This window comes from Phaenicophaeus curvirostris, chromosome 12 (assembly GCF_032191515.1).
Source record: "Phaenicophaeus curvirostris isolate KB17595 chromosome 12, BPBGC_Pcur_1.0, whole genome shotgun sequence".
Classification (NCBI taxonomy): Eukaryota; Metazoa; Chordata; class Aves; order Cuculiformes; family Cuculidae; genus Phaenicophaeus; species Phaenicophaeus curvirostris.
Genome location: NC_091403.1, coordinates 13,548,162 through 13,575,397, shown reverse-complemented (window position 1 = coordinate 13,575,397; position 27,236 = coordinate 13,548,162). Strand labels below are relative to the sequence as shown.

Genomic DNA, 27,236 nt, shown 5'->3' with positions numbered 1-27,236 from the left:
TTGGAGGGAGGCGTGGAAATTGTTGGTTCACAACAGGTCAGGAAAGAAATTGAAGCTCTGAGATTTTGTTTTAACATTACACTACTGACATATAGCAAGACAGTCAGTCCCAAACTGAGTTTTTGTCTCACTTGAATGGGTTCTGAGCCAGTGCTTTTGCTTTGGCAACTTGCTTCTTGTTAGAGAGCAGACTGAGCCTTGAAAGAGACAGGAAAACACAGAGCTATTAAATCTCACCTGATCTCATGTTAAGAAAGTGAATTTGAGCCGTGGGTCCTGGCTTCACCCAGATTTTGTCTGCTGGGAGCTGGCTGCATTTTCTCAGTTTCACTCTGGCAGCTGACCACTGCTAACATCCTCCAAGTACCACCACACTGGAGAGACGAGGAGCTTCCCCAACACTGCAGCAGGAGGGGAGACATCTGTGAGTACTCATGCCTGTAGGTCTTTCCGAGGCGCTATGCCAGCTCGCTGTGTGCCACGGGATGTCCCCTGACGCCCAAGAAGAACACAGCCTGAGGGGCGAAGGGCTGGAGGCAGCTCTAGGATTCTGTCACTCAAGCAAGCTCTCTGCTGGCCACAGGAGCAGACCTCAAAAAACAAGGTTCTGTCCAGTGTCAGAAAAGAGATAAATGTCCAATGCCCCAAAGAGATAAAATGGTGTTAACCCACTCATCTCTTACCAATCTTAGCACTACCCCAGCTGCCCAGCCTCACAAGGATGAGCATCCAAATCTAATTCCCTTTCCTTGCTACTCTGAGCCATTACTGCTGTCACTATGACTCTGGACAATTCTTGTGTAAGCACCGCACTGAGATCTTCCAGAGTCATTCACATACTTTTATGGGTCTTCATTTGACTTCTTCTACAATTTCAGTAACAAGGTTGTAGATTTTTGCAGAAGTTTAAATGCCGGAACAATGACCTGCTGGGCCGCGGCAGTTTAAAGCTGCTAACACATGGGGACTTTACTGCTTTCCACAATTCAGCACAAGATCCAATCCAAAGCCCACCAAATGCAGCGGAAATCTTTTTACTCTTGGAAATTGCCCTACTGCTTTCAACAGACCAAGCTGACTTCTCCTGACCCCTGGGCAGCTGAGGACACCCAGGACGTGGCCTAACCACCTTGTGGCTGCACAATCTCAGTGAAAACAGGAATTTGTTGCATGTTGGTGAGGATGTGAGAGCCTTCCACGCACAGAGCGGTGAAGGAAAGGGAGCTGGCAAAGAGCTTCCTCTTCTTTCTCTCCCAAACAGCCCTCAGACACCTTAAACAACCTGTCCTCCCTGCTCTATATTAGTGTGTCCCCCTCTTGTCCACCACTATAGAAATCAGGTTTTTTTATATCTCCTGAACTTTATGTACTTATTTCTTGTTTTTCAGCCATGTGATGAGTGCTTCCAGGAGTATGTAAGACCATCACCTAAATTCTTTGTGTACTCAGTATTCCCAACTTCATTTTTTCCTGGTGTTCTGAGTCCTAGGATCAACACTTCAGATGGCAATGGAAAAGGCTGTAGCAAATAAGGGAATTGGTGAAGATTACTGCCTAAAATCTTTGTGCGCTCATATGTCTATATCACTGTCCACAACTATCTGAAAGGAGGTTGTAGTGAAGTGGGTGTTGGGCTCTTCTCCCTAGTGACAGGATGAGAGGGAATGGCCTCAGGTTGTGCCATGGGAGGTTCATATTGGACAGGAAAGATTTCTACACAGAAAGGGTTCTCAGGTGGTGACCGAAGCTGCCCAAGGAGGTGGTGGCATCCCCATCTCTGGAGGCATTTAAAAGACAGGTAGATGTGGTACTCAAGAACATGGTTTAGTGGCAGATGGGAATGGTTGGACTCAGTCTAAGAGGTCTTTTCCAACCTAGTGATTCTATGATATTGCCAGCCTCATTTTTCCTCGTATTCCGAGTCCTGGGCCCAGTACTTCAGATGGCGATGGAAAAGGCTGCAGGAAATAAGGGAATGGGTGGATTTTTCAAGAGCTCTTCTGTAGCAGTGCTTAAATCCTGTCAGTCATGAGGAAAAGGACAAGCAGAAGACACGGCGCAGCAGGCAGCCTTCAGCCAGCGCCAGGGGCTTCCGACAGCTCCCTGTGCAGCCTGATCCTGTGGGACGCGTCCCTGCCCAGGGCAGGGGGGTTGGAACTGGGTGAGCTTTAAGGTCCCTCCCAACCCAACCCATTCTAGGACTCTATGACCCGCGGGGCACCAGAGAGCGCCCCCTGCCGCCCGCCCCCCGCTGCCCGCCCCCCCCGGCCAATAGGCGGGGTGCGAGAGAGCGCCCCCTGCAGGCCGCCCCCGGCCCTACGCGCAGCCCGCCCCCTGGGCCAATGGGCGGGGCGCGGCGGGCCCGGCGGCCAATGGGCGCGCGGGGCGGCGCGGGGGGGGCGGGACCCGGGCTCCCCGCACGCCGCGGCTGCCGGCGGCGCCGATTACTTGTAGCCGAGGGCGGGCGGGGGCTCGGTCCGCAGCGGGTCCCGCACGATGTTTGACGGCTGCCTCCTGCCCCTCGCGCTGCCCTGCCTGCTGCTGCTGCTCTGCCGGCTGGACGCCGGCGCAGGTAGCTCCGGGGTTCCCTCTCCCTGCCGCCCGTCCTCGGCTGCCGCTCCGCTCGGCTGCCGCTCCGCTTTCCCCCTTCTCCCGGGGTCGGTGAAGCGGACGCTCGCGTTGAGCCGCGCCGGTTTTTGGGTTGTTTTTTTTTTCGGGCGATACGAGTAGCTTTAGCGCTCACTTTGCTCCTCGCTTCCCCGCCCGTTTCGTCTCTTCTACCCGCGTGTACAGAGCGAAATAAATCGCTTTTTATTCTTTTTTCCGTCCCCTCCGCCGGCCGCCTCGGCGGCGGCTTCCAGCGCCGCAACCCGCGCCCGGTCGGGGGCGTTGGGCCCGGAGCCCCCCGGCGCCGCTCAGCCTCTCTCGTTCTCGCCCGCAGCGGAGCTGGAGGTGTCGGTCCCGGAGCGAGTCCCGCCGGAGAGGATCCACCTGCCGCGGGGCGGGCGGGAGGCGGTGGACACGCTGCTGCTGCGCCTGCCGGCCGCGGGCTCCGAGCTCTACCTGCAGCTGCGCCGCGACCTGCGCTTCCTCGCCCGCGGCTTCGCGGTGGAGCGGCGGCGGGGCCGGGCGCGGCGCCCGCCCGAGGAGCGGCTCTGCTTCTACACGGGACGCGTGCTGAACCGCACCGACTCCTTCGCCGCCGTCAGCACCTGCGCCGGGCTGGTACTGACCCCCGTCCCCTCCCCCTTGTCAGGGCTGCCCACCCCTCCTGCCCCTTCTCCTGCCCCCCCGCTGCCAGGGCTGACACCAACCCCCTCTCCATCCCTGCCTGCTCCCCGTCTGCCAGGCCTGCCCGGCCCTTCCCCTCCTGCTTCTCCTCCCCAGGGCTGCCCCTCCTGCCCCCTTATTCCCCTCCTGCTCCTCTGGCCAGGGCTGCCCCCTTATTCCCCTCCTGGACCCCCCCACTTATTCCCCTCCTGCCCCCACCCCTCCTCAGCCAGGCCCCCCTCCTTTTTTCCCCCTCCTGCCCCCCTCTCTCTGGCCAGGGCCCCCCCCCTCTTTCCCCTCCTGGCCCCCCTTTTTTTTCCCTCCTGCCGCTACCCCTGCCGCCTCCTCTGCCAGGGCTGCCCTCCCTGCCTTTTCCCCTCCTGCCCCTCCTCTGCCAGAGCTGCCCCCGACTTTTTCCCCTCCCGTCAGAGTCGGGGCTGCCACCCTGAGGCTTGTCCTCTCAGCCCCGGGAGCTGCCTGACCCCTGTCCTGCACCCAGCTCACCCCAGCACGGGCTCCCCCACTGCCCCCTCTCCTCCCAGGGCCCGGCCAACATCACTGATGTTGCACTGTGGGTTTGGTTTTTTTTCCAACAAGTCTACAACTTCCTTGCTGAAATTGTAAAAGTCAAAGGAAGACCCAAAAAAGTGTGTTAATGACGGGCAGATCTCAGTGTGGTGCTTACACAAGGAGTGTCCAGAGTCGTAGTGACAGCGGTAGTAGCTCAGAGTAGCAGGAGAAGGGAATTAGATTTGGATGCTCATCCCTGTGAGGGTAGGCAGCTGAGGTAGTGCTAAGAATGTAGGGAAAGGATTGGTAAGAGATGAGTGGGTCAACACTGTTTTCTCTCCCTGGCTCTCTACTGTGGGAGATGCCCTAGCTTCAGCTGTTCTTGAAGGGCTAGGGGTCTCAGCCACTGTGGATGGGCAGAGGGACTCAAGGATGCTCCTTAGAGGAGCATCCTGGCTGATGGACCCTCCTCTTGTCACTGTACCCCTGCCATTTAGCTGGTGGCCGGGTTGCACTGTGTGGATTTCATTACCCACCTGCCTGGCTCACTTCTCCAGAGGCCTCAGATGTACAGCCTGGGACAGCTGGAGTATAGCCGGGGACAGTGGGCTCCTCGGGTCTTCATCCATCCCTTTCCACCCAGCTCGTGCAATTGGTGTGTGAGGGCGTTTTGTGGGAGCTGTGGTGCAGGGACACCTCTAGCATGGAGGAACAGTCCTGCTCAGCTACGCTTTTTCCACCTCAGATGGCTGAGGTTGTAGCATTTCCGGGTGGCTCCACAGGGGCTAGGATTTCCTCCAGGTATCCTGATAAGAAAAGGTGATCTTACATGGGACAGCCTTTGTGTTTCTCAGCGGTGAAGATTTAGATACTTAAGGTGTTGGCTAGTTTGTAATGATTGTTGATAACTTGAAAACTTTTCGGGAGGTCGCTAGGGCATAGACTCCTGGTACCTAACTCCTGTGCTTAACTTCTCTCATCTTATTGATGAAGATTTTGTCGTAAATGTTGGGATGTGAAGCACTCCATGTGCTCTGCACTTGGGGCTCGGACCCTAGTTTCTGGGCCATATGAGGGCGCTGTGCCTCTGGCTTACAAAACCACTGTGACCCTGAGATGCTGAGTGTTTGGGTGGCTCTGTAAATTGAGCTGTATAGCACCAAGGGCTTTCTTGGAGTTTCAAACTGATATCTCTAGTTCAAGCTTTAAATCACTAACAGCTCTACGCTTTTGTCACCAGGCACGTTTTGTTAATCTTGTTCATGAAGTGCTGGGCTTCCAAAGCTACCTGCTCCAGCAGAACTGAAAAGCACAAATAGGCAGAGAGGGAACATTTTAAAAAGAGGAATGTAGTTGTAGGCACAGTATTAACTGCCTGAGATCTGGGAATGGAGGAGGAGTGAAAAAGATTGGCGATATTCCCAGTAGAAAAGTTGGAAAAGAAACAAGACTAGTTAGTCTTTGTTCATTACTCTGTAAATAAGAGCTGCAATACTGCAGTCTGGGTCTATCGCATGAATTCTAAGCAATGATTAAATGACATAACTGAGCTAGATGAACTTGGGATCAAAAAGTGATTGGTATCAAAGCTGCTCATTTGGGGCACCTCTTGGGGACCAAAGCCCATACTACCACATGGGTAAGCGGCAGTGTTGGGAAAGCTCTGCACACCTTCACCTTTGGATCTTGTCCTGGGAGTGCCGAGAGATGGACAGATGTGTTGAGAGAGAGGTGTTTCTGCATGTTGGGATGCTCATTTTCTGTTAGAAGAATTGGTTCATGTGCTGTTCATTCAGATAATCGTCAGGAATGGGAAAAGAGCTTAAAGCAGGCGCATGATACATAGGAGTGAGTTAAGGTTTATAACACCCTTGTGAATTGAAAACCAGAGAATAGAGAACTTGTGTCTTTAGGATGAACCTAAACTTAGGATGAACCTCATTAACTTTTGAAATGGTTTCATTAAATTGATCCACATCACCATGTAGATAGACCTTGTTATTCTAGCTAAATGGGCCTTTTGGCTTCTTAAATCTATTCTTAAACATGAAACATATTGGATTTTGGTCTGCTTTCAGTGTTTACACAGCCTTTTGCAGTGGCAATTTGGTGGTTAGATGTTTTCAGGGATCAGAGGAATCAAGAGTTTGCCCCACATTATCTAGGAAGACTTCAGTCTGCTGTGAGTGAAACTGAGATTGGGTGACCTTGGAGCCAAAATTTTTTGCCTCCTAGTCAAGCACTTTAAAATATCAAGACCATCACTACCAGAGGTTTTGAATTTTCCAATTGCTTCCTTAAAGCCCTGTTGTCAACAGAATGAATAAGGCTTTGCCCTCATCAGCAGCACGGCTTCACAGGTGGGAATATGGACAAGACCTGCATCCTGGGCTAGAAGAAAGACTTTGGTAGTGGGAAAACTTGCAGTCTTTTTATCCAGACATTTGTCTCCTGAGCAGTGCTAGTGCTGCAGTGGGAGATTGCCTGAGAACTCCAGTGTGGGAGTGGTCATTGGGCTCAATCTAGATGATCAGGACATCTCATTCAGAAAAACTGGTTGCTAAAAGTAATGTAGGTAATAATACTGTATTGTGATCTCCACCTGGCTCAGACTTTGTTGTAATCGTATACCTTAATCATAAATAACACAAAAAGTGTTATAAAATGACCAGTGCAAGTGGAGTTCAAATAAAAACAAAGTACCTGACAGTGGCATGAAAACTGAGCTGCAACCAGACAGTAATTGCTTCCTGGTGATGATATCAGGTTCCCAGTGTGGCATCTAAAGGCTGTCTTTTGTTTTTTAAACTCTGCTTGTAGATGCTGCTGTTAACCAGCATGTGGGCTGGTGTAGTTTCCTGCTACAGATTGTATTTGCATCAAGAGGGGTGGCCATAATATTGTAGCTATGTCAAGCTGTGTCATATTTAGGACCAGTGTATCTATGCTCTCCTCTGTGTAGTTAAAGTACTGCATGTCATAGTTCTCCAACCCTCCTGTTTGCCTCGACAGCCTGGGAATTGCAGTGTAGACAGTAGGTCTGAACTGTCCTTTGCTCGTGCTGGGGAGGCACAGGTAGGAACCAAGTCCTGCAGCTCATCTGACTGATGCTAGAAAGGCAATACAAAAAGTTGCATCTTTTTTTGAAAATTGCAGCTTTTAAGGCCATAGCGCATGTTACCTTGAGTTGCGTCGTGTAGTGGACTAAGGTCTCTGCGTCTAAGCCTGAGACCAGTTCCTAGATGACATACGTTAGGTCTCTCTCCAGCAAGAAAATTCCAGTTTGCTTGACACATCTCAGAACTCCTCATCTATTGCTTTAAGGCGCAAATTACATTTTGACTGCTGTTCTCGGTGTGGTGCTCTTAACCTTCTTTAGCAAAGTTTGGCAGAGCAGTGCTATCTTCTATAGAGCTTTTTTGATTGAAGCCTGGAGAGCACAGTAGAGGAGGCCCTTTCAGCACCAAGTATTTGTGCTGTAATTGCTGCAATGCTTTTTCTGAATCCTAGCAGGGCTTGCTAGTCCTGCAGACCCAAGATAACAGAGATAGACAGTTCCTGTGCCCTCTGGGAAGACTTCTTCCCCAGTTGTACATTGCAGAATGCTGCCCTGACTGTCTGCAAAATGTGAGATTCCTGAAGATTTCATTTGATGTATTAAGTTTTTACTTTTATTTTATGCTAGGGTCACTTTCACGTGCTGAAGTGCTGGATTGCAGTGCTGGTGCCTTACAACTGGTGCAGCCTTTTCATGTTTCTTGTACCTAACTTTTTGAAATATTCACAGTTTTAGGAGAGTCATGGGTTCATGTTAAAATAATTTTTAAGTTTTGACCTAGAGACGAACTTGAAAACTCTTGTCAGTTCAGGAACCATGTCTGATGGCTGAAAATCACCGGGATGCATTTAGAGGCAGGGGTTTAATCCTAAGTAGCTTCTCTTCCATTTTGAAATCTGGAATCTTTGATTTTGGGTTTAGAACATGAGGTTTGTTAAACCTCATATAACTCCTGGTAGACAAATCTTCCAGCTTGTGAAAATATTTCTGAATGGTGCCTCTTCATTCTGGTGTGTCCCCTTCACCTGGTACCAGCCACAAACTTTGTGGGGGTGTAGCTTGACTTGGAGGCTAGGACAGGCTGGGACAGAGGTGCAATTAGGTATTGCTGGGTGCGATTTGCTCTCAAATGACACTAAATGAACCTAAAATGACACTGGAGCAAGACCTCATTTAAAGACCTTGTTTTAAATTTACCTCAACTGCACTTGCTTCAGCTTTAAGTTGGTTATTATTTACATGGTTAATAAGGACAGGACTAAAAGCCATGTGAAGTTTATTAAACTGTATTTGTGTTGGGTTTTGTTCTTCACTTTAAATATTAACTACCTTTTAACTTTGAGGACATGGTTAAACTAACATTTACAGTGTAACAGTTGAGAAATTGAGAAGGGTATGGAATTTGTCAGATGTTTAAAACTGCTCTCTCTTCAGCATGTTCATACGTATGTAACTAATGAACACTTAAGAGCAAAAGAAAAGTCTGTTAAAGATTCAGCATTTCACAGATCTTGTTCAAAGATGTTGTGAAAATAAAAAGGACTGGAAAAGCAGTGTAACTGTTGGAAAGGATTAACATGTGGGAAGGTCCAGAACCACATGCAGAGAACATGGAAGGTTTGGATTCCTGTCCTGAGTTAGCCCCTGAGCTGCTGTAACTCCACCGGTACTACTGGGGACAGAGACAGAGTAGTGAAGCAGCACGATGGGATTACAAATGCTGTTTGAGTGCCAGCACTTACAGTCCCCTTGCTGCTGTTGTAATTTCAGTTGTATGGTGTGAGGATCTTCCTCCTTTCCCTGCTGTCACTTAGCCTGAGGAAAGCTCCAGTGGCAAGGAAGATAGTGTGTGCAAGAAGCACATCTAGACTAGAGAGTGAGCAGATTGCTCAAGTGACCGGTGTATGTATAAAACTCTGGTTAAGAGCATGTGAGAATATTTTTTGGTGGTTTGGAGAACAGGGCCTTTTTTTTGCTAGTGAGAAATGTTGAGCTGACTTTTAAATTAAGGATATGAAATATCCTTAGTATGAAAGATACAGCTGCTGTTAAATGCAGTGGTGAGTGGGGCTGTAGTGCGAAGTGTGGATTATTGCTTATTTTGATCAACTTGTCAGTTTGGTTGCCTGCCTCTTGCAGGCTGAAATCATTCCAGTCTTTCCTGTTAGCTGAGCTGCGTGATTCTGTCAGCCATATGGTCCTGTCATACTAACTGTAAAATCCAGGTTTGATTAATAATGCAGATGACCATTACTGCTATGCCTCTCTAAATTTTGGGGCTCCTAATGACTCCTGTGTTTCAGGTGCTCTGGGATGGCAGGGTTGGGCAGCAGCTGCTTTCCAGGACACTAAGCAGTGCTGGTCTGTGGCACAGTGGCAGACGTGTTCATATGGGCTCTCGCAGTGGAAGAAGGATGAGAGGGAGTATCCCGGCTTTTGATATGCATCTCCCCAGGCAAATGTGAATTGGCGGATCCAAAGCATTTTATTTAATTTGAATGATTTCCAGGGATGTGGGGAGGAAAATAACTCTGACAAGTTACATGGTCTTCTGTTTTACTTCTTTATCTTTGAAATCCAGCTTTCTGCAGTCACTGAACATCATGCAGATTAGAAAAGAAAAGCATAATGTGTCTGGTGCTGATGTCAGATATCTCAGGCTGAGATTAGCTCCGTGCAGTGTCTAGTAGTTGGAGGATTTGAGGGAGACAACTTGAGTGATGCATTTCTTAGGGAAAAAAAATCAAAATAATGGCCAGAGTATTCAAATTACTAGGTCCAAAAGATATCACCTGGGCCAACAGGTCTGAGGACTCTTTAGAACCCAACTGGCAAGTTTGGGGAAGACTTTAACTCCCTAGGAGGACTTCACAGGCCCAATTCTGCAAATCCTTCCTGCTTGAAACTCTTCTTGGCTTGTCAGATTAAACTTGAGATTGCTTCTTAACCTATTCCAGGGTGACGACGCATGGCTCTTTCCCTCCATAGGTTTCACAATTCCAAAGCAAATGTGAAACATAAGTCCTTTCCAATGGTTTAAATTATTTTCACACTTGATGCCAGAAAGTTGGGATAATGTCGAGTGGTGATGAAACTGACTTCTTCTTACATATTTTTGGCACCAACAGAAATGGTTGGCAGTGTTTCAGAAGCTCTGGTGTGGCTTTTAGTACCATGGCACCAGATTTACAACCCTTCTTCTAAATAATTAAAACCTATATTAAAAGAGGGGGCTGGGGCTACCTCCCAGCTGGAAGATTGGAAAAAGGAGGGAAAGTAGTGGAGAGCATAGTAAAGGAGACTGGAAGAATAAGACACTAGAACTTTTGCTGTCTCTGAAACAATTCTGACAAAGAGGCAGCCCCTTTGAGAACTCCAGGGCAGAGGGAGTCTTGTAAACTGGGATGCGTTCTGTAAGGCCAAGAAATAACGTTAATTTTCCTTCGTAAATGGGAGCCCTTCTGGGAGGTGTCATGGCATTTTATACTCAATCAGTGACCTTGCCCCAAGACCTCAAAAGAAGTGTCTCTTGTCTCTTTCGAGACAGAGGACTAATTGTGACTGCTATGCTTTGCAGCTGTGACAAATAGAGACACTGATTTATATACATTTTTTTCAAAGTGCACTTTTGAAAGTAGTGACCCTTTCTGAGAGAGTCTCGTTTCCCCTAAATGCTGTTCAGTTAGTAGGGCTGTCAAAAGTGGAGAGCTCTCTCATTTCTGTTGGCAGAAATTCCTCTTGCTGGAAATACTAGGCCAAAGGGATTTCCTGGGTGTACGTGAGGACTGAATTTGGCAAGGAGGTGTGGAAATGTACAATATACAGTATGTATGTAATGTATATTATAAATCATTAGTACAGTCAGCTGTTGAATATATAGTATTTGCATGTACGTGCAGAGCATTTATTTGGATGGTTGCCTGGCTGGCAGAGAATACGGGGGGCGGGGGGGAGAGGTGTGTGTGCAAAAAAAGTCTGGTTTCTGTACGTGTAGGGTGGATTTTACAGGCATACAACCTAGCAGGACATCTCTTTAAGCTCCTTTGCCTATGGTCCTCCTTATAGGTACAATCTGATGGCTTCTGGCAGGCCAGGTAAGGTCTTCTGTTGCTAGTGGGAGAAGCTGGATCAGACCTAGAGAGTTCTCCCAAGGGCAAAGAGCTGTATTTTGAGACTTTTAATGGCAATACAGATAATCACAATGAAAAGTAAGAAACCCTCCCTGTACATATTTTGTTTCTCCAGTGTGTTATAACCTTAATATTGCTTACTAAGCTTGGAAGCTTTGTTAACTTTTAAGGTGATATCTGTGCTTTCACTCTCTTCCTCTCATGCCAGGAAAAGGAGTGGAAAAGGCATAAAACCCTTAAACACTTTGCTTTGCAAACAGAAGAGAGCTGTCCTGGGGCAGAAGTTGACTTCCGAAGATGTTCTTGCCAGCCCTGGACTTGATGCAAGAAAGGCAGGGTTTTAGTGCTCTGACTTGTAGCCTATGGAGTCTGTTGTTATTTAGGCAGGCTTTTTGCCATCCTTGTGTGTGGTGGAAAAGCTTGTAACAGGGAAGGTACAACAGTCCATTCCCAGCTTGACCCCTAAAACCCAACCAATGGCTTGCAGGGAGAGCAGTACTTGCTTTGTGATCCCTCTTGTAGTCAAGATGTATTTGGTCCCCATACAAAAAACGTGTGTGGCTCTGCAAGTCCTACATATGACTCCAATTCACTTAGTGTTGTCTGCAAGAGGTACGTAGGTGATCTCTTGTATGCAAGCAATCTCACCTCTGCTCTATTGAGAAAGTAAATGCCATTTAATAACTGCAATTCTGGCTGGCAATCAGAAAGGTGATCATGAATGGATTTCTATTAATAGGATTTATTTGTCCTCATGTGAGCTAAGCATCTCATAAAACGTATGTAGTTATGCTTCCAGCTAGGGTGGTGCTTTAGCCGGAGGGAGAGGAAGGGAAAGGAAAGGGATTGATAAGAACACCTCACCTTTTTTTTTTTTTTTGTATGTGTACAGTGCCTTGCACAGTGATTTTTCTAAATACTGCTCAGTGATATAAATATGAGAAGCAGATGAAGCTCTTTACTCTGTGTTATGCAGACTGAACGCAGTCATATTCACTTTTCATTTCCCCCACCCTGTAAACAATGATTGCAGTGAAATGGCCCAGTTTCAAACTGGGTTGATAGACAAGGTTTGGATACCAAATTTTCTGATGTGGTTTTATTTGTTCTCTTTTGTGGGCAGGTTGGCTATATCCAAATTGGATCAGAGCACATGCTAATACAACCAGTGAATACATCAGAGACCTCATTTAGTGGAAAAGAACACTTCATCAGGCGTAGACGATCCACGAAATCAAGCCATCCCATGATGTCGCACATTCCTGATGAGCACTGCAAGGTTGTAGCAGGTGAGCTTGAAGTGGCTCGAGAGAACAGCTATGGATATGCAATTGTATATTTAACTGTTGTTCTGCCAGTATGTCTGTATTTTGTGATTCAAGTGTTTAGGCAGCTGGAGCTAGTGAAAATTGGCATGCATTAATGACTCCTTCTGTTACTTCAGGCAGAAGGAGCCAGATCACAAACATAAGAATTAGACATGTGCTGTAACATTCAGTTTGTGAGAAGAAAAATTTATGATGGGTCAGAGTAAATCTCTGTTTTACCAGTGCAATGTGGCCACTGCTCAGGAAAGCATTCACAGCGTTTTGCCAAAGGCTCAAATTTTGAAACTGAAGTCAATGGTTAGGGGTGCTCTTTTGTCTCGCCTTTCTACTAGAGTTGTGCCAAGTAGGCATGGATGGGATGCATCCCATCCATCAGAATGCAGAAAGTGTGCCTTTGGATACTTCAATCTAATTTAAGCTTCTCATATCACCATTTTTACTTCTGTGCAGCAGAGCACACCATCTGTAATAGCATATAGGAGGGCATGCGGTCAACTGGGCAGACATTCTCTTTTTGTTTCTTAATTGCTTTTGTGTTGGCTTATGTGCATCTGAAACTACCAGATGTAGTTGAGGAAGGTAATTTTTTTAAGTAGGAACTTGATTTTACTTACTATTTCTGGACTCGTCAGACTTAAGCTCTAGCTCTCATGCTATAGGACCTTTTTGTTTCTTTGAGTGACAACTTTTAAATAGTTTGTTTTAAGGTTTTGTGAGATAAAGTAAACTTTCTTTTTCCTTTTGTCTTGTGTTAGAAGGAATGAGGTCACAGAGATAGCAAAGAAACTTTTAAGATCTTTAGCTTTGCGTGGGGATCTGTGAACTGGGGTCTGAGAGTCCAGAATGTGATTGCAACTCATGTAGATATCCCTAGGCTAACTTTAATCTAGTTAACTTGGTTATTGAAGGAACTAAATCTGTGACAGCAGGGTACCTATGTAAGTTAGGTGGTGGAGTCCTATAATTTTGGAAGAGAAAATGTCTAACTCTATTCACTGATCATATCCTGTCTTCTCCCATTTTTACAGACAAACAGTCAGGTTGCCAGTTAGGATAAACTGGTCTAGTTTTTTAATTCTTTGGAGTAATTGAATTTTGTCCTTTCTGGAAATTTTTCTGGATGGGTAATTTCTATGAAATCTGTGAAATCTCTTCTTTAGGCTTCAGTGTGCCTGTGCGTTCTGTTCCTTTTATTCCACTCCTGCCCCATAACCCTACGAGTATTACAGCTTTTGTTCCTGCTGGGGAACTGCATACAAAATGGAGGCAGGGGGTCAAGGCATCTGTGCAGTCTTCTACTGGACTGCCAAAAGGGCAAAATGGGAAGCAGGGCTGGCAGGTTTGATGGGTACAAAAGTAAGAGACCCACTCGTGTGGGAACGGTTAGGGATCAGGAACAAGTGCTGTTGTTGGACGTAAAGGGACATAACAGCAGCAGGAGGCACAAAAGGGGAATAGCAGCGGAAGCAGAGGTCTGAAGGAACTGAGTGGATTAGGCAGCCATGAACTTAGTTTGTCTGTGTCTCTCAGGTTTTGTGTTTAACCAAGCTTGTGTACCAGCAGAGATGACCTCGTCTTGCTCATAAGGTTGCCTCTTGACTTGCGCTGCTTGTTGGTAAGTCTTGTAGCCAGGAACTTTATTTTCTCTTGTGTGGAGTTGAACTCTGAATAGTTCAGCAGGTTTATCATTCTCCTGGGTTCAGACTAAGCCAATCTTCTTTTTGATTCTCTGAGTATAAAATCTTGGTTCTGGCTAGAGTTACAGATCCCCTATGTCTCTTTTTAGAGGAAGCATCAGAATTCAGGATCACTCTGGTTTCCAAGCCAAGTACTGTAGGTGCTGCAGCACTGCGTTCATAGAAAATGCATTACAAAACTCTTACACTGTAAAATGAGACAGGCATTAGTTAAAAGCTGAACTGAACCAAAATCAGGCTGGGAAATCTGCCTCATCCTTTTGCCACTGAACCTTTTGACCTTCTGTCTAGGGGGAGGGTGCTGTCTGTCCTTGGCAGAACTGAAATTCCCTCTCTGGGAAGAGGGACTAAAGGAAAGGAAATTGGGGAGACAGTTAATTAAGTGGCACCACAAATGGAAAGAGAAGGTGAGTAAGTACCAAAGTATCTGTAAAAATAAGATACTAAAAGTGGACATTGGAACAAGAGTGTTCACACTAGCACTGACTGATTCTTGAAGGCTTCTGGGGACCCACTATGTGCTGCTCTTCTCTGTCTTTTTTCCAGAAGGGAATGTGAATGGACCCCATGGTTGCTGGGATCCTCCCTGCAAGCTTTGTCCTCCTCACGTTGGCCAAGAGGGGTTGATGGGCTTGAAGGGCTTCATGGCATGGGCTTGGTGGGCCCCTGGTCTGACATGATGTGGTTGCACTTAACCCTGTATGTCAGCAAAATTAATTGTATATTTGTTAGAATCTCAGTCCATGGGCAGCCCAAGGAAGAACTCCTACTGCAAGCAGAGTTGCCAAAGTCTTTTTTATTTTTTAGTCTAAGAGCACACATGTACGCACATGTGTACGTATGCGCACACTACTACCGTAGCTCAGCTCATGTGAAGGTGGTGGCCAGGATACATGGGCTGAATGTGTATCTGAGTTCTGAGGCACAGGAGGATTGATAGTGTGATACAAAATTTATTTAAGGCTATAGATCTTGTTCTGTGACTAATTGGCAGGCTGAGATAGAACTGGATTTGGGGACAGTATGGGCCTCTTCGACTCTTGCATGAGACTAGGATAGCTCTAGTCCCTCCCCTGCAGGTAGATAAGGAAAATCTGGGAACATGTAATTCCTTGCCCTGCCCTGAGATCACACAGGAGTCTGCGAAACAGCTGGGAATGGGATTCGTATCCCTTGAGTGCTGGTTCTTTGTGTTGGCCACAGGCTGGCTGTGCTAAAAAGGGGGCAAAGCACCCAAGTGCTGCACAGTGGGGAGTGCTGCTTGCTCATGGAAACAGCTACTGCTTCAAGTTGCTGTGTCATAAAATAATGAAATAGCTCATGGGCTTTGCCACCTAAAGGCAGACTCCTGAATGTTTTTCATTGTTGCAGGAAAGAAATGTAAGTTGTTGCTGTTAATAGGCTTAGCATGTTAATGACCCAATTGACTCCTGTCTGGTTTGGATTAACTTTGGTGCACAAGGAGTTTAGAAACAAAAAAAAATCAATCCTTTCTGACACACAAAAGGTCCATTCCTAATGAAATTGTGTGGAAATGATGATCTAGGGGCATGCTTCCAGAGTTTCTCCTGGGAAAAGGTCTCTTTACTGTGTTGCTTATCAGCATCAGTAGGTTGAAGGACTGAACAGATTCGTACTAGAGGTTCTTTTTCACTGGCTTGTAATTTGGCTCATCCAGGCTACAACTTGGCAGGAAGGAATGGAGGTTGTAAATACGTGGGAAATACTTGCATGCTAGACATTTTAGATACACATCCTGCATCGTGGAACAACGTGGAAAAATATGCAATGTAAAATAAGTATTTTTCAAAGCCACTGAATTGCCATGCTTGGATATTTTCCAGGCCTTTGCTGTTGTCCTTGTAGTGTTGGAACAGGCGAGAATCACCTCTGAAGACATTTTCATAGAATTTTGTAATTGAGTGGTACCTGGCATCGTCGGGGGTTGTTTGGGATTAAAATATAATCAGATGGTGAACTTTTAATATTAGTTTTAATATTATCGACTTTTAATATTAGATCACATCATATGAATTTAAAAAGGGCTGAATTGCTCAATGACGAATTTCTATTCACATCAATGGTCCTGTGATCTATGAACTTACTTGATTGTAAAGGAAGTTGCTTGGTGATGTAGTGATTTGTGTGAATATTTGGAGGAGGAAAATATTTTAAGAAGGCAGAATTAATCAAGAAATACTATGTGTCAGTGTTACTGAGGGGATAGAGAGCACGGTGTTCCACCCAGAAATGTGACACTTCCCTTGCAGACCCTAGCCATGGGAGAGGAGAACAGAGCTGAACAGTTCCTTGGGGCGAGGTAATGCTAGTAGGTTGGTTTGATAAGTGCTTGTTAATCTCTCTAAAACAACTCCTTTAGCCTGAGTGGTGTTACATATCCTACAACACTGTAAAAATTATTTTTAAAGCTGCAGGAGAACTTTGTGGGAGCCAAATTTCTCCTGGAATAATCTGAATAAGAGGTTTAATTAGGCTGTGGTCAGGAATGGGAAAATACTTAGGGTCTTGTAGGACTGGATCTTTCAGATTTGAATCTGAAGTGCCTACTAATGGGTTAAAAAAACCAATCTCAGGTCTGTGGATTCAGGGCTGATGTTTTAATTCCTTTGTTTAAACTCTGAAGTGCTCCAGCAGCAAAGGATGGATCCCATCACCATGGGCCAGGTGCTATTGTTAGTCATATGATATGTGTATACATATTATTTTTATCACCTGTCATCCATCAGGAGAAAGAGTTCAAGTCACAATGCACATTTCTGCTCAGGCATGAACATGAGCCCCTGTGAGGCAAACAGAAAACCTATTAAAAGGTTTCCAGGTGCATATGCTGTGAGGGGGAAGGAGGGGAAGGTTGGGTTTCATTTGCTCTGAAGTGTGGTGTCATTAGGAACATGGGAAACAGCTTCCCCCCAGTGATGGGAAACACTTCAGTTATCTTTAAATGCTGGGCTGTATCTGGGATACAAACCTGCTGTCACCCACTATTCTGATACTAAAGGAAGAGTTTGACAACTTTCTTGTCAAAGGTCCTGGGCTAGTGGTCTTTCTGGAGAGAGAATGGAGTCAGGGAATTTTGTTAGTAGGTCTAACAAGAAAGAAGAACTTTGCTACAGGTGAGCCCCATGGGGAGAGAAAGAGGTCTATTTTAATGCATCATACAGGATTTTTGCAGTGCCAATGTGTTTTGCCGAGACCTCCATGAGTAGACTTCTCAATTTATTTGTGGGGACAAGAGGTAGCTGCAGGGCTAATCTGTGTTTTGGCATTACCTGTGATTCCCACCAATCTCTGACCCTGTAAGAAGAGCTGTACTGTCTCCTTTATTAACCTCATGCAGCAAACAGTTGGAGTAGAAAACACCTGAGAAAAGGCTTCTTTTGTTGCCCTGTTTCTCTGCACCTTTATAATACAGACAATGAAGCTGTTTCCACCTGACATCTATGACACCTTCAGCTGCTGTGAATGGATGTAGTTAACAGTAGTTTAACTAATTGGCTGAGATCTGGTCACACATTTTGCACATTCCCTGTGCCGTCATAGTTTATGGTTGGGCAAAGTTTTTCGCTTTTTCTTGGTGAGAGAAAATATCAGTTATAAGAACAGTGTCGAACCAAGTTACGAAAGTGTAGGAATCTCCTCTAACCATGTTGTAAAACTTTCTGTTTCTTTGGGAAAAGTAAGTTCTACTATAACTTTTCAAAAGGTCTCCAGTGGTGTATTAAAGTCCCCTTACATAGAAGGGATTTGATATAAAATACAGTCCAGGAGCATGAGAGAGAGCAGCTTGCTTGTCTTTGGAGAGGAGGTTATTTCATGTTTATGATACAGGCATCATAAATTACTTCACTTTAAACCCATTTGTCAGTTTAAATGAACCCATTTTCATTTACTGCAAATGTGCTGTGTGGAGAGAAATGTATAATGAAAAACAGGAATGTCAACATTTTAATTCACAAAATAACAATGTGTTGCTTCCCTGTCCAGTTACCTCGCAACCTGTTTTAACCATTGATCAAAGCTGGTAATGATTTATATAAGTGCTAGTATGCAGGTATCCAACGTAGGGAATGCTTTCCCTGAACAGGCATAAATCCTAAACACGTTACTGCTATGTTGCATTTCCCCATCTTTAATCATTGTCTCTTAGCTGTGTTTTCTCTGCAGGTTTGACGTGGCCTGAAATAGCAGTTGTTATGGCCAAAAAACATGTGCACTAAAAATAGAGAGATGTAATGCAACCTGTATTAGTCCATATTAGGAAGCATCTGTTCAAGAATTAAAGCAAGGATTTTTAACAATGGACTATGCAGAAGATGTAATGTGATTAGGTCTTGCAAGCGTAGGATTCCCTGTATCAGAAATCAGGTCTTTCAGGACTTTATCCATGGGAGTATGTCTTACTTGTGTGGATAAATCCCTTGGTTTCTCCATGTCCCTTGTTTTCCAAAGAGGGTGTCTGATTTTCCCTATAACTGTGTGATTGCTTCCTTATGGCTGATAAACAGCAGCCTTTTGGAGCAGTCTGCCCTTCGGAAGTGTCCTTTTCCATCACACGTGGCAAGTGAAGTTTTGTTGCCGGCGTGGTCTAGATGAAGCCCTCAGCATGAAGGTAGCATGGATAATGTGGATCAGGAGGGACTGTGGTTTCTTCTTCCTCTACTGTCAAGGTGCAAAAGAGACAAAGAGAACATTCAAATACACGTAGCGTGTGGATTTCTTTACTTTCTAGACCAGCTGCACACAGGATAGCTGTACTGCGCCTTCACTGGGTTCCTAATAAAACTAAATGCTAGTTTCCGTTGGAACCTAACGGAATCTAAACTGACAGGTGGTAATGAGTAGATTATCTAGTGAACGTTGTCCTTGTCTTGGGATGTTCATGGATATTCTGGTGGTCATTCTGGCTACAACGGCAGACAGGCTCCAAGGAGACTAAGGTTTGGTGAGTCCCTGAGCTCTTTCAGCCTCAGCAGAAGTGATTGGAGTTCAGCTGCAAAAACCCAGGATGGGTTGGTAAGGCTGGCAGTTGTAAAAACGTTCTTTGCAAGCTAAGCACACTTGCTAAAGACTCATTAAAAGAAAATAAACCTGGAGTCCAATGATCCTATTTTTCACAGTATAAGTGCAGCCAAACATTTTGTAGTCCCTAAAGCCCTGAAGTGCATTAGGACTGTGCTTTGTGGTTGATCACAGATCTGCTGAGTTTAAGTGATCAAAACTGAGGAGTCTGAGTTTGGAGTTTTATACATCACTCCTTATCATTTGGACTTAATGATATTTGTGTTACAAGGTCTACCCTTGTGGCCCCAAGCAAGCTGGGACCTTTGTGTGTCTGTTACAACCAAAGGCAATCAATTCAGCTTCAAAGGATGTACAGCTAGTAACAGAGCAGATCAAATAAAGGATGAGAAACAGAGGCTAAGAGGAAGTGGCAGAGCAGATGTTTCCATTCCCACTTTAATAGTCCTACCATTAAGCCATGCTTTGTGTACCATTAAACTGTCTTTTCTTTCTTACATGAGTCAGTCCTTGTTTCCAGGTAGATGAGAAGCCTACCACAAAGGTGTGTTTTTAAAAGGAGACGAGTGCACATTGTACAGGAGGTGGCAATCTTTGAAATCCTGATGACAGATTGAACCAATGAGCAGACAGAGAATCATAGCGCTTATCCTGTGCTGTCTTACAGGCCTGCCGTTAAAAGAAGTCCTGATACGTTACACTGACAACTGAGTTGCGTTATGCTGATGGCTTTGGAGAAAAATGTGGTTTTAACTGATGTGTTCAAGCCGCAGGCTAACTTGGATAATAATCCTTACAATAAAATCTCTGTAGTGTTTTGAGGTGTAGCACAGGGTTCATGGCTTCTGTCTCAAATTCTTGTTTGCTGCTGTGCCAGGCAAATAGTCATGAACTTGTGATTTGGTATGAAACTGGCCATGTAAAAATAAAAAAAAAATAACATTTTTGGGACAGGGAGCAGTGGATCATTCTGCTATGAAATTATTTTTTCTAGCAGTTGATGCATGTTTTTCTCTGCTATTCTAGTCAGAAAGAAATTGGAGGTGCATAACTGTTTTGTAGGACAAGGCAGTAAAATGGTAGCTGTGGTAAATCTGAAATCCCAAGCTTTTAGTGGAGGTATGGAAGTCCATTGCACAGAGAGAATTCTGTGCTGTGTGCTGACAGAGGTGATGGGGGCTCTGTGTTCCCATGGGTGGAAATGGATTGGCGAGTGCTGGCTGTGTCAGAAATTCTGATAGTGGCTGCTCTTAGTTTCCTTCTTCAATCCTTGCTTGTGCCTACTCCGAAATGGATGCTGCACAAAGGGTGTCAAGTATCAGCTGTAGAGAACAAGGCTCCTGGAGCTGGAGCGTGGTTTCTCCTCCCAGGAGATCAGTGTTTTGAGAAGAACCGCTTTGTTGTAGTATGGATGAAAACTGCAGCTTCAAGGTAACTGATGCGCAGAGCTTTGGATGTTAAGTCCAAAGGAGACAGTGAAGGGATGTTTCTGGTGGCATCCATGACTTCTGAACTAGCCCGCTTTACGTGCTGGGAAGCCTGTGGTGATCTCGCAGCTCTGAGCTGTCCTGTGATCTGTGGGCACTCTTTGAGCTCAGGCTGTGGTTGCACAGGTACTTCAGTGGGCAGTCTTCTGCAGTAAATGTTCTGTCATCCTGGAACTCTAAGAGCTCTATAAGCCTCTTCAAATTTGCCTTGCATCTTGATCCCTGAACTGAACAAACAGGAATTGGAATTGTACATCTGTTAGGTTGCCATAAAAATCACTGAACACAAGGGGTTTTCTGCTAATGCTTCAGAAGATCTCTGTTGTGCTTCTGACTGCAGTAGGGACTATGTGGTTTTGCCATTCCAAGTAAGATTTCAAAGACTGCTGGTCCACAGAATGTGATATGACCGTGCTGCTTTGCAGGTGACTAGCCAAGGAATGGTAAGAGCCTGTAAACAAAAGCCAGTTAATGAGCTTGGGCAACGTTACATCCTTTTTATACTGAGGATCTGTGTGCATACTGCCCTTCTCCCATCATCTAACAGTCCTGATTTTTATGGATTTTTTGGCCAGGTAGACTGTATAACACACTGTCAAAGTGACTGGCAAAAGAACCATGTCCCTTGTGCCTAGTCATCCGCAGCATATGCGTGCTGTGTTGTAGATTGACTGTTTCAGCTCATATTTCACATGAAATTGTCTGACCTCTTAAGCATGGAACACCTGACTTCTAAAATAGTGTGCAGTTTGGTTCTCTGTGCTCCCCACAATGTAAACTCTTCTGACAGGCTCCTGCCCATGTTTTATGGCCTCTCATGCCTTCATATTAACACTTAACATCTGCACCACAAAATTTGTAACATCAGTTTGTTCAAATAAAGAATCCACTAAGCATTTAATCCTTGTTTTAATGGCTGATGTTTATTTTAGTTTGGGGCTTCATGTATTCATGGAGGGATTCTCTGCCCATAGTCCATAAATCACACAGGCCAGGAGTGAGACTTCTCTGTGCTGGCTTGTTTCCGAAATGAGGCTCTAGAGATGGGTTTTTTCTGATACTTCCTTGAAGTTGACTCACCTCAGGTAGGAGTTGCAGATGTATTTAATGAGAATTTTTACTATTGTCTTTGGATCTTTTTGTCCTCTTCATCAAATGTCTGTGATATGGGATGCATGTATTTCTTTTTTTTTTTTTTTCTTTGTGATGGTTCATCCATGCAATGATAGTTGAGATTTCTTCATGTGATTGATTATAATGGAAAATTGTTTGCATGTGTGGTAGGCAGGAAGATGCAAGTAGAGACAGCTCTGAAAGTAACCTTCTGCAATGACAAAAAGGACAGAAAGAATAAAGAAAAGTCACACTGTAAAAAGGAGCTACAAACTTAAAAAGGGAAAGGAAAAAACAAAAAAGGGACACACATTCTTGCTCTCATGTTCAAATAATGTGTTGTTTTCGCTTACCTCTTCTGTAGTGTATCATCTATGACCATCCAAGCTCTTTGTAGGCTCCCTTGAGTCCATTATATGTTGCCTATTTTAAATGATTGATGAGCTTATACTTGGAGAATGTGAGGGAGCAGACGAGTGTAAGGTCGGAATTCTCTAAGTTAGGTCACTTTGGCTCTATTTCTAGTCAAGCCTGTGGGGTGGTAGCTTTCCACACACAATGTCTAATTCCCACCATCCAGTAGAAAGCAGCCAATCTGCAGGGTCAAGTAAAACTCATGGAGGAGTGGGGACCAGAGGCTTTGTGTGAACCAAGACTACCCAGCAATTTGCCAAGAGTCCTTTTATGCCACCGCTCTCCAGAAATCACACCTTTCATAGTTTCAAACAGCTGCTTTCTGCAAAGACATGCCAAGTGGAATTGGTAAAACCTTGCCAGTTGCCTCATCTGCCTCTGGAGGAAGGTCCGCGATGGGTAATCACATGGCGAATCACCATGGTATGATCTCTTCTCCCTGGAGTGCAAACTACAGGTTATCATATTGGGTTTCTTCTCTGGCTCCTTTTTCACCAAAAAGGAGTTTAAGTGAAAACCCAGGGTACTCTGAATTTATATTTTTACTGTGAATTTATATAATGCTTAGGTGTTTTTATGCGCCTCATTCAATGCCAGGCCCAGACTTATTTGAGTTTAGGCCTAGCCCCCCATACAAGCTATAGAAGGAGATTTATACTGGTTGAAAACTTTTTATTTATTAGGCAATTACCAAAATAAGACTTTGATGGGGAAGTGTTGTTACTTCTAGGAAGGTTCTGATTGCTAGCAGCAAGACCCAAAAGGTTAATGTTCTTGCTGTAATAAATTGCATTCTCTTCCTTTTTTCTCTGATTTCTTCCCTGGTATTTAATTGATAACCTTGAATGTACTGGAGCTAAAGGTGTGTGGCTATGCTGAGGGATGGATGGATAGATGAATGGTAAGGAATGAATTAAAAAAACCCACAAACATGGGAGCTTTTTCACGGAAGTTTAGTGAAGTCATCTCCATTTAATAGTTGGCAAATCAAATGTGCGTTCATCTTTCCTTCTTTCTACTCTAGTCACTCCACTGAGAATTTCCATCCTTCACTGGATGCAGGGCGGGGAACAGTAGCAATAAAAGATGATAAGATTGAGGTACTTAATATCTTCTTTGCCTCCTCTCTTGTGAGACCTTATCTGGAGTATTGTGTCCAATTCTGGAATCCTCAGCATAAGAAGGATATGGAGCTGTTGAAGCGAGTCCAGAGGAGGCTACAAAGATGATCCAAGGGCTGGAGCACCTCCCATATGAGGACAGGCTGAGAGAGTTGGGCTTGTTCAGCCCAGAGAAGAGAAAGTTCAGAGGATATCTTATAGTGACCTTCCAATACCTGAAAGGGCTACAAGAAAGCTGGGGGAGGAACTGTTCACAGAGGCTTGTAGTGATAGGACGAGGGCCAATGGGTATAAACTGGAGACGGGTAGATTTAGACTAGACGTAAGGAGGAATTTCTTCACAATGAGAGTTGTGAGGCGCTGGCACAGTTTGCTGTAGATGCCCCATCCCTGGAGGTGTTCAAGGCCAGGTTGGATGGGCCTTGGGCAGCCTGAGCCAGTGGGAGGTGTCCCTGCCCATGGCAGGGGAGTAGGAACTAGATGATCTTTAAGGTCCCTTCCAGCCCAGACTCTTCTATGATTTAGCAGTGGACAGGAACAGTTTGGCTTGATCTCAAAGGTCTTTTCCAGCCTAGTGATTCTATGGTTTTATTTTATTGCCTTTCCACAGTGCTTAGAAACACACAGATCCTCTGCTCTATGGCAGGTTTGTTGTGATTGTGCACTTTACTGTAGCTGTCCTGCAGTCAGTGTGAAAACAAGCTTCAAAATTTGGTTATTTTCATCTTTGCTGCTGGCGTGCAGCCTCCATTATTTATAAGCATCCAAAGTTTTCATTTTTGATGTGTCCATGGGCTCCTGTCTGTCTTCTTAGACCCAGGGGGGATATTTCCAAACTCTTTTTAAAAAGAATCAAATCAAATTTCATGGTTGTTTTTTCATTTTGAAGTATGTATGCAGTGTTGACAGTTGATGCCTTGGGCAGAAAAGCATGTGCAGAGCTATACTGAATGACTGCTAGACAGCTCAGAATAGGGAGATGTGATGATGTGCGTACTGACAAGACAGAAAACGTATGAATGAGCAGAAGGGAGGGAGTCCATTTCAGGTGGGCTTTGGGGGGCTTACGTCTGGTGGAGTTGATCACCCTCAGTACAAGAGGATCAGTCAGGGAAAACTGATGATCTGGGTGTGAGTGCATTTACCAGCCTGGGAAAGAAGGGAAATTCAAACTGAGTTATGTAAGGGAGCTGGTAAACAGGCTGTGGAAAAACAGGATCAGTGAGCGCTAACTCAGATCTGCCTGCTGCAGATCATCCCGTATGGTCTATCCCGTGTCACTCCTGCATTGAATGTTGTGTTCATGTTCTTTCAGGACCTGTTGTGTGTTCTTCTCCTTTCTTCACTGGAAGAAATCAACGTCAATACCAGCATTGGTATCTTATCCATAGTGTATTGTGGGTTGAGCAGTAAGAAGCTGTAATGTCAGTGAATCTTGGCAGTTTGTTTCTTATTGCAAAATAAATTTGTTTTAATGATTTCATTTGCTTTCTTTCATATTATAGTTGAAAACATGAATACTTTTTTTTTGACTGCAATGAAGTGAATAGTTTCAGCTTCAGATCTGAACTTAATTTCTGCTTTGTTCATGCCTCAGCTGTTTTGCACAGCTGCCTTTGAGCTGTAAAACACATTTCACTTTTCAGTTTAGAAGAGGACAGATTGCTAATACATTAGTCCCTCAGTTTAGCAGAAGATAGGTTTAACTTCTGTCTGTTAATTTATGTGCTAACAGTAGCTGACCACTGCTTCACTTTATAGTCCTTAGAATGGGTCCTTTTCACAGGTTCTTGTAACTTAAGTTCGTTAAGTATCAGCTGGTCTAGAGGTTCCCCGACTTCTGGTGCATATACTACTATAAAAGAGGCGTGCGAGCTCTGCACGTAGGTGGCCAACGAATGCAGCTGCTGGTGCTGGTGCTCATGCCAATAGCAATAAATGACCAAAGAAAGCTTGAGAAGGTCTTATCTAACCTGACCTTCTACATGCATTTCTGGGTTTCTTCCAGAGACTTCTGCAGTTGGCCAGTAATGCATGTTCCAAAACAATCTGACTTAATTTTAAATTTTTCAGACTCTTGTCATGTTCTGTTACATTGCTCTAGTAATGTTGGTAGGAAGTAAAAATGCAACTGATGGAAATAATGACTCCAGGAATATCTTACAACTTCCCTGGCTAAGGACAACCTGCAGAGTCTAGAGTGCACATTGCATCCCAAAAGTTTTCTACAGCTAATTTTTCCTTAATTAGAACGTGTTCCATTACAGTGGAATTTTACACTTTTCACAAACAAGATTTCCAATTTCTGAAATTTTTGCAAAAGCATGACTTCTTGGCTTGAATTACAGCTAATCTTGTACTGTTCTGGACTTCTCTTTTCTTATCCTGTTTGCCTGTGATCTGGTAGTCTCGGACAAATTTGCACACAGAGGTACAGATGTACTTGCAATAGAACCTTTTGGCTGCTTCCTTGAATCAGCAAAGGACACTGTAATTAAAGGTCATTGCAGCCTGAACGTGCACAAGAATGTTTGTTGAAAAGAGTATAAATGTTTTATTATGATCTCTCAGCCTTAATAAGTATTTGGACTTTCAGAAAAGAAGAGGCAGAAGAAAATTAAATCAACGAATGACTGGAGGGAGAGAAGAAATGCCATTCGACTAAACAACGAGTACACAGTAGAAACTCTGGTGGTGGCAGATGCTGATATGGTCCAATATCATGGTGCAGAGGCTGCCCAAAGATTCATCCTCACAGTTATGAATATGGTAAGTAGGCACTTTACTCTCAAAAGAAGAAACGAGTGAAAATATCGTATCCAGGGTAGGTTAAAACTAGATTCCTTGATAGCTGAACTGGGTAACCGTTTTGACCTTCAGGTATGAAGAAAGGTTTTGGATTTTGTGTGTGATGTGCCACTTCTCCCCTGTCTCTGTGATTTTCTGTATTTGCCTAAAATACAGTAAAAAACTTTTTTTGAAATGGAAATTGCAGGTTTTCAGTTAGGAAATACTCCATAATTGTTCAGGAGTGGTGTTTTCTACCGTATTTTTTGTAGTGCTATGGCTTACTTTGATAGAGAGTATCCCGGAGTGAATAGATGGTCTTGTCTGACGCGATGTTTCTTAGGTTCCTGAAGATTTCCGTGACACACTTGTTTCATAAGAGGGATTTCTCTGTAGGTCATTGTCATAGTGGGCAGTCAAATTGTTATTGAAGACAGTAGTCGTAGTGATTTCCAGCAGAAAACCTAGCTTTAGGTCAGTTAGAAACACTTTTAAGCTTCAATTTTTACATAATGAAAATGGTTGCCTCCCTTGCTGTAGAAGATACAGCAAACATCACTAAAACTGCCAACTGATCCTATTCTCTTTACCCCAGGACTTTTTGTGCTACACAAAGTGGCGTTGATCGTACCTGTGAATAGTTGATGGAGCTTTAGAAGCATTCTGGAAATTCTGGAGAGAACCAGCCAGGAGTGAGGAGAGCCTTTTGAAATAGCAAACTCATATGAAGTGTCAGTGTTAATTTGTTTGCTGTCCTAGTGGTTAAGCTTTCAGTCTCAGTTGATAATGGAACACAAAGCCTCTCACAATGAATGCTTACTTGATCACTTGTTGGCAGTGTCAGTAAAGATATAATGGCTAAATTGGATGTGGACACTGAAATCTGCGTAGAGACGTCAGGGGTCCTTCCAGAGGCATTTGCACAAGGAAGTCTTGGAGGAAGCTTGTTTTACTCTGCCCATGCTATTGTAACATCCAGGAACAGTTCTTCCTCCTGACTACTTCTCTGTTGTTCATGAGCAGCAAATTGGCTGGCAAAAAAATAACAGTTCTTAATAGTAATTGACTGGTCATGCTTCCCAGTGAAGAGCTGAGTGACGGGTGCTCAGCACGTAACCCAGCTTTGGGACAATGTTTTTTTAAGAGGTCTTGTATTCCTTTATCAAGCACTGGTGTGAGGGAGCCCTCCTGTTGTGAAATGCTTTGCTGATTAGGCAGGGAGTTTTTTTAAGGACTAGTCTTTTCTGTTAACGAGCTGCTTCTGTTTCCCTTCCTCTGCCT

At 44.6% G+C, this 27,236-nt stretch overlaps 1 protein-coding gene across 1 annotated transcript in view; it reads left to right on the top strand.

Annotated features, from left to right (window-relative positions):
- The first annotated feature begins 2,496 nt into the window (after window positions 1-2,496).
- The window catches only part of ADAMTS17 (ADAM metallopeptidase with thrombospondin type 1 motif 17), a 173,220-nt gene continuing 148,480 nt past the window's right edge, over window positions 2,497-27,236 (top strand). The window contains exons 1-4 of the mRNA XM_069867039.1: window positions 2,497-2,700; window positions 2,794-3,225; window positions 12,092-12,257; window positions 25,765-25,937. Coding sequence (XP_069723140.1) covers window positions 2,497-2,700; window positions 2,794-3,225; window positions 12,092-12,257; window positions 25,765-25,937 — 975 coding nt within the window. The remainder of the gene's footprint in view (window positions 2,701-2,793; window positions 3,226-12,091; window positions 12,258-25,764; window positions 25,938-27,236) is intronic.